The sequence below is a fragment of the Tauraco erythrolophus genome, chromosome 7 (assembly GCF_009769465.1).
Source record: "Tauraco erythrolophus isolate bTauEry1 chromosome 7, bTauEry1.pri, whole genome shotgun sequence".
Classification (NCBI taxonomy): domain Eukaryota; kingdom Metazoa; phylum Chordata; class Aves; order Musophagiformes; family Musophagidae; genus Tauraco; species Tauraco erythrolophus.
The window spans coordinates 62,352,487-62,365,098 of record NC_141471.1 but is presented as its reverse complement, the minus strand read 5'-3'; the positions used below and the strand labels follow the sequence as shown (position 1 = coordinate 62,365,098).

Here is a 12,612-nt window from a genome sequence, read left to right as displayed (position 1 = left end):
GTTACTTTATAACACCTTGCGCTCAACTACCAATCATTTCTGAATGACTGAAACTCGAGTACAAAAGTGTTACAAGCTTGAAAATTCCACTATTTTAATGCATCAGTTGCCAACTGAAGAGAGGCATGGAAAGAAGGAGTTGAGCAGTGACCAAACCCCTCCGTTCCTAATTATTGTCCCACTGTAGGCAATCAGTCTTGGCTTCAGAGAGATAGGAGAGGCCTACCTTTAAAAGCAGAAGGGAGTACATTCAGAAAGCTTTTCTGGAATATGGATGAATCCAGAAGAAAAATCTTTCCAGGGTGCAGTTTTCATCTGAATAGACCATACTTCCTCAATATTTTCCCAAAAGCATCCGTCTCTAGTAGCAAAAATCCCTCTTACTGTTTGCAGAAGAAGGCAGGGGCAGAGTGGGGTGACTTATAAAGGCTTCAGTCACTGGAAAATGAGGCATCTCAGGTGAGCGAGGACCTCAGGTGTGATGGTCAAACACAATGAAGATTTGGCAGCAATAAGTGGCAGTCAGGAGCAAAGCTCCTCAGTGCTGGATCTGAAACCCTTCAACATCCTCACCAGGAGCTGCGTAACAGGACAGAGCTTTGTGGATAACACCAAATGGGAGGGAGCTGGAGGGCAGGGCTGCCGTTGAGAAGGACCTCAGTAGAGTGGGGGAATGGGCCAGGAGGAATCTTACAAGGATATTAATAATAATTTGAGAGCAGCGCAGCTATGGGCCAGGACCTCAGAGAATGTATTTGGATTCTCCATCCTTAAAGATTTTCAAAAACATAACTAGACACAGCCCTGGGCAGCCTCATCTAACTTTGAGTTTAGCCATGCTTTGAGCGGGGGATGGGACTAGATGACCATGATAGATCTCTTATGATCTACTTTTGCCTGTGATTCTATGATTTTAATTCATCTTAATATCACAGAGGTGACCCCTCCTTCCACATCTTTGCTTCTTGTTCACACCTTTGTGAAGGTTCGAGTTACTAAATCGGATTACTAAATACAGTAGCTAACTTGCAGCAATTACTAATGTGGAACATCTGGTAACACAAATCTAAATTACCATTTGCTCCTACACACATTCTGACCTCCAGAACAATATTTTGTCCTTGCTGTTATTTTATCAGCTAAGGGTTTTTCTGTTACAGCAAAAAAACCTCCTTGATATCAAAATACGTGAAACCGCTCTAGTCCAACATAATTATTATATTTTTCATTTTCACTTCTCCAGTAACTGCAGTGGTTTCACACTCCTACACACTTTTGTAAAAGGTGTTATGGTGATGTATTTCACATGGTGTATTTTTCTGTATGCCTCTGTTAGCACTTTTTTTTGTGCCCCTTGTATAGTTAAATGTGCCCATGAGTGACCAGTTTGGAGTATCTAGTCAAGGAACAGCTGAGATTTTTCTTGCAGATTCACTTTTTTCTCACAGCTTGACTTCACTATTTGTCTGTGAACTAACTGCTTACTGTGTAATTTCACTTGTCACATTTTTCATCTGTTCTTGTAATTTTGCTGCTTCCTGCACTCCACATTCACTGGGGTGAAAACTTTGCTGGTGGTGTTTGCCAGCCTTGTTTATCCTCCACACTCCACTGCTGCGCTAAAAAGAGCTCTGTCTCTGCTAAAGCACCTGAGAAGGCTCAGATTTTCAAATTGCTTAATCGACTGAACATTAATATTGCTCATTGGAAGAGGTATGAGCTTGAGTTTGCAGTCGGCTGTTACTGGTGGACAGAAGGAGAACTCCACTTTCACGTGTGATTATTTTTTGTTATTTTATTTGTGACTGAGTTTCCAGGTCGCCTATTGTTGAGACAAAGTAAAATGCATGAAAGTGTGCAATATCCTCTCAGCAGCTCTAAAAAGGAGCATATTCTTGAATATCAGAGCAGTGATACAGTAAATTGCCTCTTTATTTATTACAAGATTGCATGCAGAGGAGATAACAACGGAGCTAACGAGACTGTGCATATATATGGGTTACATTAGTAACGAGAAACAGCTACGCCAATTAACTCTGATCCCTAATGAAATTAAATTCATGCAGTAAAAGACATTTACAATAAAGTCAATACAAACCCAAAGTACATCAGTTTCTAATTACTTCACTATGGCGGGGTGACATAAACAATATCATGATTATATATTATCATGGAACAGTAATCATCGACAGGAAGGAAGGGGGACTTAGTGTTGGGAGGCTGAGGTTGTTCCAGTTTCCACCAAAGAAAACAATAGCTTCCTTCCCTCACCCCTTCCTCTCCTCCAGACACACAGGCTGGTAAATTAGTGAACTGTTACTTCTCACTTTTTAAATTAATTTTGAGAAAATAACTTGATACATTATTTTGCACATGTAAATTCCTTAAAAGCAATGTAAGCTCAAAATGTAAGCTTGAGGAAAAGACATTAAGCAGCATTTTTCCCATTGAGCTCACAATTATTTTCACAATTGAGACAACAGTGACAAAGGACTGTTGATGTTTCCATTTTGCTGTAACATTTCGGTCAGCTTGCTTGCTGGTCCATCTTGGGGCCAGTCACATCATTTCCATTGTTGCCAGCTGGATGTTGACTTAGCCATGCCTTCTCCCCTTAGATGTCAACCTGTGTCGTTCTCCCTAGCCAGCCTGGTCTGTCCATGCTCCTTCATCCTGCTCATGAAAACAGAGGTCACCTGTGGAGTCTGGGTAGCTAGTGGGCTTGGGTGGCAAAAGGCTATGTATCTATATAGTCTGTGTGGGTGGAGGCTTCTGAGATTGTGGGTGAATTTCATCTGACAGAGACCACGGTGCAGCCCCTGTTGCAGCCTCAGCTCTAGTGGCGGTACCAGTGGGGTCCTCTGGAGCTTCATGAGCTGTGGGGACAGGTGATGCAGGAGGGGCAGTCAGCATAGAGACCAGGTCCTCCTCAGTCATTAATCAGTTAATGATATCCAATGGAAGAGAGGTTGAGGTGAGACCACACCTGGGATCTGCTCCAAACAGAGCTGAACATGGTGCGCAGTTTATTCCCAAGTGGTGAGCTGAATTCTTAGCACTCTGCGCAATGCATATTCCCGTAGACCAGTCACACAAATTATTGTCTACCATCTGCTCCATGAGCACCTCCTTCATACTGCTGTTTGGATGCTCTGCCAGGTCTTGGCTTTGAGAGTGTTCCAGTTTTCCATGCACCAAGCTGAGCTGAGGCCGCAAATAATTTAGTTCTTGCATGACATGAGTGATGAATCCTGTTCCATCATGACCCTGCAATAAAACAGGGGCTCCAAAAGTGAGAAAGGTGTCAAGAAGCTGTAGAGCCGCCTCACCTCAACTGCTTTTTTTTTACATAAGTGGATGGAGAACACAAAATTCGGTGATGCAGTCCTGGTACACCATTATCCACTCCAAGCTGCCGAGACACATGGGCTGCATATGGACAAAGTCAATTCGCCCCGTGCCAAGTGCTCCTTGTTTAGAACAGACCAGCCAGCAAAGTGTTCCAAGTGGTGCCTTCTTTTTTCTTGGCACACTGCACAGAAGGATGTGAAGTGCTCAACAGCATCTCTGGTGATGTTTGCATACTTAGATGACAAGTGTTTCCTGACATGGTCATGGCTACCATGCCCATTAGCCACATATGCTTTTTTGATGATATCATATGTATCCTTGATGCTTACATAATATGGGGGCAATTCCCCTTTCATCTACCTCCTCTTAATCAGCTTCTCAGAGCATCGTGTTGTAGAACTTCATATCTGAAATGAGGGAAATAGGGAGCAGTTATTAGCAATAAAGCTGTGTATCTATATGGGGAAAGCAGTGATGTATAAGCTTGGAGTTAAAAAAAACAGAAAGAGCAGGTTCTCCATACTTACTTTGTAAGCAGATAGTATTCTCGTATTGACTTTGACTTGGGATTCTGTTTTGTCCTCTTTATTTCAGCAATAGTTGCACAATACTCCGCCTTTGGCTTCATGTACTTGGAGTATTTCTTATACTTTTTATATAGTTCTTCTCTAAATTTCACTTCAAAGTCCTGAGGCGTCTTCAGGAATGATTACTTAGCAGGTACAGAAACCTGATTCAACTCCCTCCTTTTACGTACAACTGCTCTTGCACCAATTTCTGACATACGCTACAGTCATATTGTGAAATCACTCATTTTGTAAAATGACTAAAATCTTCAGCCATTTCTCAAAATGACTTCCAGTTATTGTGCAAAATGTCAGAAGGAGGCAGCTATTATGCGAAATATCTAATATCTAGCTTTTTGAACTTACTACCTTAAAAGACAACAAAAAGAGCTGTTTTATTTTATTTCCCAAACTGTTCAAAACCACACAGTATATCTCAGAGGGAAATTTATGTTACGTTTTCTAAAATAAAGATATGTGAGGTCAGCTTTACTTGGTAAGGTTTGCATCTGGTTTTAATTCTTTGTCCCATCGGGTTGATATTTGAAACGCTTGGCCTTCCCCACTAGAACCATAGTGATAATAGTTCACATTTTGTGAAATGTTAGAAAGCAGCCGGCATTTCAGGTGGCAATCAAGTACAGAATGCAGACCAGTGGTGTAATAAAATGGCCATTATTTTCTGAAATGCCTAAAACCAATCTTTCTAAGTGGCTGAAACTGTTATTTCATAAAAGAACTGCGAATTTGCCATGTTTTGTTGTGTTTTGGTTTTTTTTTCCAAAATAGTTGCTTTCACAGTATCCTCATAATATATACAGATTGACTGCTGTTTGGGTTTAGACTTCTGAAGGCCAGTTTACTGTAGAGGTAGTTTAATTCTTGCAAACAGAATTATTTTGCTGAATTTTTCCTCCTCTCTGGTGAAATTCAGTTCTGTCTTCAGAGATAGCAACTGACAATGCCTCACTGAGATATAATAAACTTTTTAGTTACCCAGGTTTATTAGCTTTTTCCATCTCTCCAATCCAAGAAGTAATCCATTTTCATTTTTTCTACCAGTATAGAGTACTAAATGTATAGATTTGATTTCAAGATAAAGATAGTGTGAGTAATTAGCTAAAACTTCAGAATTACACAAAATCAACATAAGATTGAAAAAAACATCGTTACCTTGGAGACCTAAAATATTCGACTTTTTAAGAGGAAACAACTGCTGTTTGAATGATCTAAATAAAATCATCCTCACTGTTAAATATTTTTTTTTAATTTAACAATTCTGTAAATAAAAATACAGGCTTTTGCTTGGACTTAAAATGTTCATTTCAGCAACAATGTAATTTTTGTTGTTAGAGACCTTTTCATAAGGTGGAAAAGAGAACAAAAGTTTTTTCTGCTACAGTGATACCATCTGAAAAAGGTGGTTCTGAGAAAATATTTTAAGAAATAACTATTTGTTGCTGGTTGGTTTTTAAAGAGTTGGTTTAATTGTTCAAGTTGCTTAGAAAGTTACACTTGTCTTTACAGTGAAGGAACAGACCTACTCAGGAGGAACAACGGCTTCCCTGATATCTTCTGAGAGCTTGTGGGGAATAAATAAGAAATGTATGTGGAAAATGATGTGGAACTTTACATTTTAAAAAATCTATACCTTATTCCATAAAAGACTGCTTTTCTATTTGTGTTTCTACATACTTCGCAAATTCTCTTGACTTTCCTCCTAGTGCCTTTGGCTTCACAAACCTCGATGCAAAACCAGTAAGGCAGAAGAGCCCATGCCCTTTTCTTCTTCTGATCCAGGTGCATCCGCAACTCACTAGGTAGCACCACGAGTAAATCCCAGAGGTGACCTTCCAGTTTGCCAGCGGAGACATTGGAGGTGGCTCACCCTGTTCTTTTGAGGAGTAGGTGTGCGGAGCCGTGTGTCGTGCTGTTTCCAGGACTGCTTCCTCCTGACTTGCAGGAGGTCGATGCTAGCAGCAAGGCAACCTGCCACGGAGCATGCCCACCTTCTGCTTGAAGAGTCGGCTTCCACTCAGCACGAACGACAGCAGGTCCAGGCAGCTGAGGGCAGTCAGACTCAAAAAAACTTCATTATAGCTTTCCAACTGGCCAAAGTCGCTCACGTGCTGTATGTAGTAGGCCCTGAAGAGGTGATAGGGAAGGAAGCAAATTATGATGACGCAGATGAAAATCAAGTTTTTCACCTGGGCCCAGAACTCTTGGTGTGACCAGAGGGAGGTGGAAAACTTTCTCGTCACTTTTACCAGGATGAACATCTGCAGGCCCAAGAAGACACAAGTAGTGCCGGCGACAGCTGCAATTATGGTGTAGTTTAGGGCTTTCACGCTGTCCTGCTGTAGTTCTTCATGGAACTTAAAGCACGTTGTATCGTTGTATGAGCCCGAACGTCCATACTCAAAGTACAAGACTGGCACCACAAAGACCATGACAAAGACCCACACGGCAGCACTTGCCGCAATGGCGTGCAGCTTCCGGTAAAACTCCACCTTGTCCTTCCATTGAAAGAAGATGAGCCACCGGATCACCAGTGTGATCACGTAGAACAGGAAGGTCAGGTACATGTGGATGTGCACCATTGCACTCACCACTTTGCAAAACGGCATCTTGAATACCCACTGCTTGTTGACGTAGTAGTGCAGGCGGAAGGGCACCGTGAAGAGGAGGAGGCTGTGCACAACGACCAGGTTAATAATGGCTGTAGTGGTCACGGACAGAGTGTTCATCTTGACCAACACAAATGACATTGCGAGGGACCCGATCCCACCTCCAGCAAAGGCAACTGAGTAGACAGTAATCAGTATGGTGCTCGTGGTGTTGGTGTGAGTGAAGGCTGTGAGTGAGTCACTGCTGGTCCTGTTGTCTTCAATCATCTTCCTAAAATCTTCCTTGTACATTTTCTAGAATTGAAAGAAGAATACATAAAGACTAAGATAAGGCAGGAATGAGAGGGCTTACCTGAAAAGCCAGCAGAGCTTTCCACCTGGATCTTGCTTGAGGGATAATCCTGGAATTTCACAGCTGGCACAAGCTGTAACAAGTAGTTTTATCAAAATGTCCTCCGGCCTAGAGAAAAATGGCTGAGAATGTTGGGCAGAGAAGCTGCTCTAGTCCTTAAGATGTTACTAGCCATTCCCTTAAAAAAAAGCACAAGTGAGCAGCATGTGGGAAGAAGAGATCCTTAGAGAAATGACATGATCGTGGTGGTTTTGAGCTCTTTGTGTTACTAGTTCTTTTTTTCTGAGCATCCGCATGCTTTTGCAGTGAAGATCAGAGATACTGTTCGAATTCTGCTCCTTGGTTTGCTTACTTGCAACACAAATCTGCCCTTCCCACCGCCAGATAATAACCATATGTTGCTCTACCAAAGCTACAAATTTTGTTACCCAGGGCTGAGTTTTGCACACATTACAGTCGAATCCTTCTCCTCCATAGGCAGTTTATCTGAGTAAGGGATTAAACACCATGGATACCCAGGTCCATGGAGATCCTGCTCAGATCCTGCCAGACCAAGTAGGGTGGGCAGGGCTGTCCTCGTGCTCAGGGCCATTTCACAGCTAATATGTGGTAACTGGGTGTTACAAAATGGGCTGTTAGCAAATGTTGGGAAAGGACATCCTAGGTTAGAGCAAATATGCCTGGCTGGCCTGAGCTGAGACTAGACGAAAATTAATAGCAAGGTTAATAAGTATGCTATGCATTTTTAATATATTCCTCTTTTGAAGAGAGATTATAATTCTTATAATTCTAAGTGGAACTTCTGGTAGGATTTTGAAGTCTTAACAAGCTCGTGTGGGAGGGGAAGACTTGAGGTGGAGTGTTATCCCGAAGCATGTTTGCATCTATGAAAGGTATGGAAAGAATGTCCACACTACAGTCATGGAGAAGTGGGGAAAACTGAATGGTGCTGGGCTCTGTACTATCCCAGTTATATATACTACTGCCCCAGCTATGATTTAAAACTGACTCTGGTATGTCATCCATTTCACCAGTGAATCCCACCACACAAGAGGGGTTTTTTGCCTCTTGAATGAGTTTTTGCAATCTTTTTTTTTAATACTGCAATGTTGTTAACTTCACACTGTAGTTCCTGGATCTCTGTATATGACTGGTGTTTCAGGTTATTCTCGTTTCTAGGTAGCACATACAGAATTTGGGAGGGAAAAAAAATTATTTAGCAGTTTTCTGTTTTGTGGAAAAGAGGAAGTACCTATAACAGTTTTATAAACTGGTTTTGCTCGCAGTGGGGAATGAATACCTGTGATAACTCTCAGATATTTTTTCTTGTTTCTTAGCAATATTTCTAAACATTTGCCCCTATAGTAATCCAGCTCTCTTTCTACATTGAAAAGTCTATTATTCTCTAGCTATCCCAACACATCTAAGTCTCCAGATATTTTATTGTAATCAACACAAACATAAATGCCATACCTCAAACCGATGTGCTGGTTGTTGGCACATACCGACCTTTTCCGTTTGAAACTGCATTTCGGAGTTAGGTGTACAACTAATTCCAGTGCATTGTGAGAGGTAAAATGGGTTGCGAAATGAAAGAGCTTTTTCTCAAAGGCACCGCTGATTGGCACACTGCAAACCATGCAAGTTCCTTCCAGTTCTGTTCTGGTTTCTGAGACGTTGCGTTTCAGCCTCACAACCGTGGCAGGCAGAAGGGGTTAGCAATAGCTCTTCACCAGCTTCTCCAAGTTGTTGAGTTCAAAAATTTGGCTCTCAAAAGTGGCATTAGCACACTGTTTTAATCTAAAATGCATATTTAAAGTTTTTAAAGTGCCGTGGCCCTAAAGGCAACCCGCTGGAAACAGGGTGATGTGAGCAGCCCCAGCAGCGAGGCTGTGCTTGGAGAGGAAGGAGCCATCGCAGCCACCCTCCGGAGCCCGGCGCTGAACGCAAATCAAAGCCAGTAAGGAACAGATAAGCAGAAGTCAGATAACTTGGCATTTTCCTCAGATGGTCCTATTAAGGGGACAGCTGAAGACCTATTTCTGTCTGCAAATAAGCAACGCAGGCTTCTGCAGAACTTGTCGGTCATCGCTAAATCCCTTCAGTGTAAGATTCTGCAGGAAAACTCATTTTTATTAATCTTTTGGGGGAAAAAAAAAAGCTACCGGCAGCTGTGATATGAGATTATCAGCTCCCCACTACTCCGTGCATCCCACTGAAATATCACTGTGTGAAAAATACAGAGTATAGCATGACACAGGGTACGTTTCACAGAGGAAATGCTGCTTTCTGGTGAAATGAGGTTTCCTATCGGGCTAACAATCCACATAGCTATAACCTACTGACCTGAAATACAACAAACGAGCCTTTTGGCCTGAATTTAACAGGAAGCACATGGAATAAGAGTGAATGTAAGGTCTTATAAGAGAATAATTAATAATGTAACATAGACTATACACTGAACCTAACTGGAAACGTGAGCTATAGAAGTCTCCAAGAGCTGGAAAATATCTCACAGAAGAGGAGGAACAACAGAAGAGACCACTGAAAGTGGTATCAAGCTGTCTAAGAAATGGTCTTCCTCCATGCTGTTTAGTCCCTTGCCAACATCAGTTGATGTAAGCTCTTTCCAGCTGCAACAGCATTGCTTCAGGGCTGAATCTAGCTCACTTAAAACTAGGATTTTTAACTGTCTTGTGTTTTTCACAGTGGCTGTACCACAGAGTTACAGTTCAGTCTCATCTCTTCTTCCCTCCTCCCCACACACCTCCTGGCCCCAAACAATGTCTGAAACACCAAGGAGCTACTTCAGAATGGTACTTTGCAGCTCTGCCTCACCTGAGTGGCTTCCCTTCATGCTCACTAATGTTAGCTCTTGACACCCGTAAGAACAGAAGCAGCTCAGAGAGGACTTACCCCATCCCGAGTCCCAAGGCAGAGAGTTTCTCCTCAAGGAGGTATTCTTGTTTCCATGCCTTCCTACCCCCTCTAGCTACTGCCAGTTCAGTGATATTGCTCAAGTTTTGGAGGAAGGTTTAGTCTTCCTCTGCGTTAAGCCTCTCATCACTTGGCTAAACTTCTGCCGGACATGTGCTGTGAGAAGCCACGAGGCAATGATGGGCAACCACTTCATTTGAATGCCATAGCAGTCAAAGAGAGATCCACTGGTGCCAAGAGCTTGGGGTCAATTCCCAAAATGGCTGTATTAGTTTAACAAAGGAGGTAGATTGCCAAGAGGCCAAATGCTGGGCTCTTTCAGAAATATAATCAGCAAAAAGACTCTTGTGCATTTGAGATTCATCAGTTATCGGTGTGGGTAAGGCCATTACATTCATTTCCTGTGACTTTCTGCACAGCAAAGTCCATGGGACTTCCCTGAACTGCTCTCTTCAGGCCAGAGCACGTCATGTACAAAAATGGTTTGGTCTGTCAAAATTTTCACGGTAAAAGAATATTCATTCCAACTTTCAGAAACTTGCTTCTCTTTTATCTTACTGTTAATTATCCTACTGTTCAAGAAAAAAGAATAGATGAATCATATTTCTAGACAGAATTTGTACAACCTCAGCTTCTAGGCATAGTATGTGCTTCCTGCTTTGCCTTCAGATTTAAAAACCCTTTGTCAAATTTTGGCTTTCCCTATAGGTACTTGAAGATAAGTAGAGATAAGAGACACAAGACACTTATTTTCTCTTCATAGAAACATAGAATGATTTGGGTTAGAAGGGACCTTAAAGATCACCTAGTTCCAACCCCCCTGCCATGGGCAGGGACACCCTCCACTACATCAGGTTGCTCAAAGTCTCATCCAACCTGGCCTTGAACACTTCCAGGGATGGGGCATCCACAACTTCTCTGGGCAACCTGTTCCAGTGCCTCACCACCCTCATTGTGAAAAATTTCTTCCTTATATCTAATCTAAATCTCCCCTCTTTCAGTCCGCCATACTTGTGAATCCTCACTGAACTTCCTCCATCAGCAACGTGCTCCTGTTTGGTTCTTAGATGAACAACTTTGCATTTGGCAGTGGTGAGATGCATGTTGCACGTGCCTTAGCAATCCAGATCAGCCTGTCACTGCCTTGTTCCCTTCCTTGCTTTCTATTTTCCCCACCAGGTTCATCAGTCACCATTATGTTACATCAGCATTATATCAACTTATTAAAAAACCCAAAAAAGCTCATTTGTCAAAACCGATGACAATCTTACAGTTTCTGCCAAACAGTGAGTTCTACTCTCTACATAACAAATGTTTGCAAAATTTATCCCTGTGTACGTCTGCTTAGGGACTGGAAGGCTTCACACAGATTTTCGTGTGTTCTGACAGTTGGGTTCTGCAGAAGAAGTGTTTGCAGTCTGTATGCACCCAACTGAGAAGTTTCATTTGAATTTGCAGGGGAAAAAAGTTCGCTTCAAATGAAATATTTCTATTTTTGACAGATTTAATAGAATGGAAAAATGAACGTTTACCAGATCTGACACTTCTGCATTGAACTAGACTAGGTTGGAGGCAGTGCAAAATACAAGTATTATTTAACCAAAGTCTGTTTAAAATGTGCATTTGTTTCACAAACATCGTAATTTAGTCTCAGAGATGCTTTCTGTTGAGAGCATTGTAATTGCTTTTCGATTTGCTCTAATTTCATGCTGTGTTATGGTAATGTAGGCTACGCCACTAGAATAATTGCAGAATTCGCTTCATTTCAAAATAACCACACACCTAAAGCTTGAAGTATAAATGTCTGCTTAAGGAAAACATTGCAAACTAAAAAAAAAAAAAAGTGAAATATCAAATGTGTGTTTACATTTAGATATTGACTTTTTTCAAACAATTTTTAGTGATTCCTCTAACTCATTCACTAGCTCATTGATTGGTGTCTTGCAGGGTGTGTCATCATTATACTGATACCTTTTAGTTTAAATCCACTCTACTGAAGAATAAATGGAATGGAAAACATGTTGAGTTAGTTCTCTTTTGTTTGAGATTTTTGCTGTTTTTACACAAAAATGGAAACCATGGAACCTTCCTAAAAATAATGATTTACCGTCTTAGTTGTATCTTATCAGAGAGAACAAACTTATCTTCTGGTCTTTACAGAGATTGGAGGACATCACACACACAAAGATGGATAAAGACAAAATGAATTGCCTCCCACTTTTAGGAGGCAGTGTAGAACTACACAATAGCAATATGAAAAATGATGAAGCAATGTTTTCCTGTACTAGGAAATTACAAACAACCATGATGAAAACAGTTGTGCAGAAAAGCTTTACAATGTGTTCAAAATAAAACAAGTAGACAATTGGATACTTCTTCTTTCTAAAGTTGCAAACATAGTTTTACAAGCATTGCCAACCAAGGCTGTTATTCATTTTGTATATACTTACAGATTAGAGTTTATCTCCACTCTTCAAGTGTTGTTTACTTCACTCTTCATTTTGTGTAAGGTCTAAGGACAAAAAGCAAAACACCTGATATTTTAAAGAGTCGTTGCCTTACTTCCTTCCTTGAGCCTATGACGAAGCAACAACCATGAGGCTCAGCTATGTGAGGGCAGGGATGTCCATAAGCACAGAACCTCGGGAAGATTTTTAGTTGCATTCCCAGTGAGGAGTTCATGGGGAGAAGAAATGCCCCTTTGGCTTGTATGTTACTATCCCCTACCAGTCATCTGATGTCCTGTTAGAACAGATCATTGGTGAATTTAACACAGGAT

General features: G+C 41.4%; 1 protein-coding gene across 1 annotated transcript; it reads right to left on the bottom strand.

Moving 5' to 3' along the window:
• Positions 1 to 5,890: 5,890 nt before the first annotated feature.
• On the bottom strand, positions 5,891 to 12,319 carry LOC104371479 (putative G protein-coupled receptor 141). Its single transcript, XM_086615007.1, has 2 exons — positions 12,284 to 12,319; positions 5,891 to 6,838 (listed from the first exon to the last, which is right to left on the bottom strand). The coding sequence occupies exon 2, from the start codon at positions 6,833 to 6,835 to the stop codon at positions 5,891 to 5,893; it is 945 nt and encodes a 314-aa protein (XP_086471133.1). The 5' UTR covers positions 6,836 to 6,838; positions 12,284 to 12,319.
• Between the last annotated feature and the right edge of the window lie 293 nt (positions 12,320 to 12,612).

Excerpts from the sequence above, each read along its gene's own strand:
- LOC104371479 (XM_086615007.1), bottom strand. The coding sequence starts at position 6,835 with ATGTACAAGGAAGATTTTAGGAAGATGATTGAAGACAACAGGACCAGC.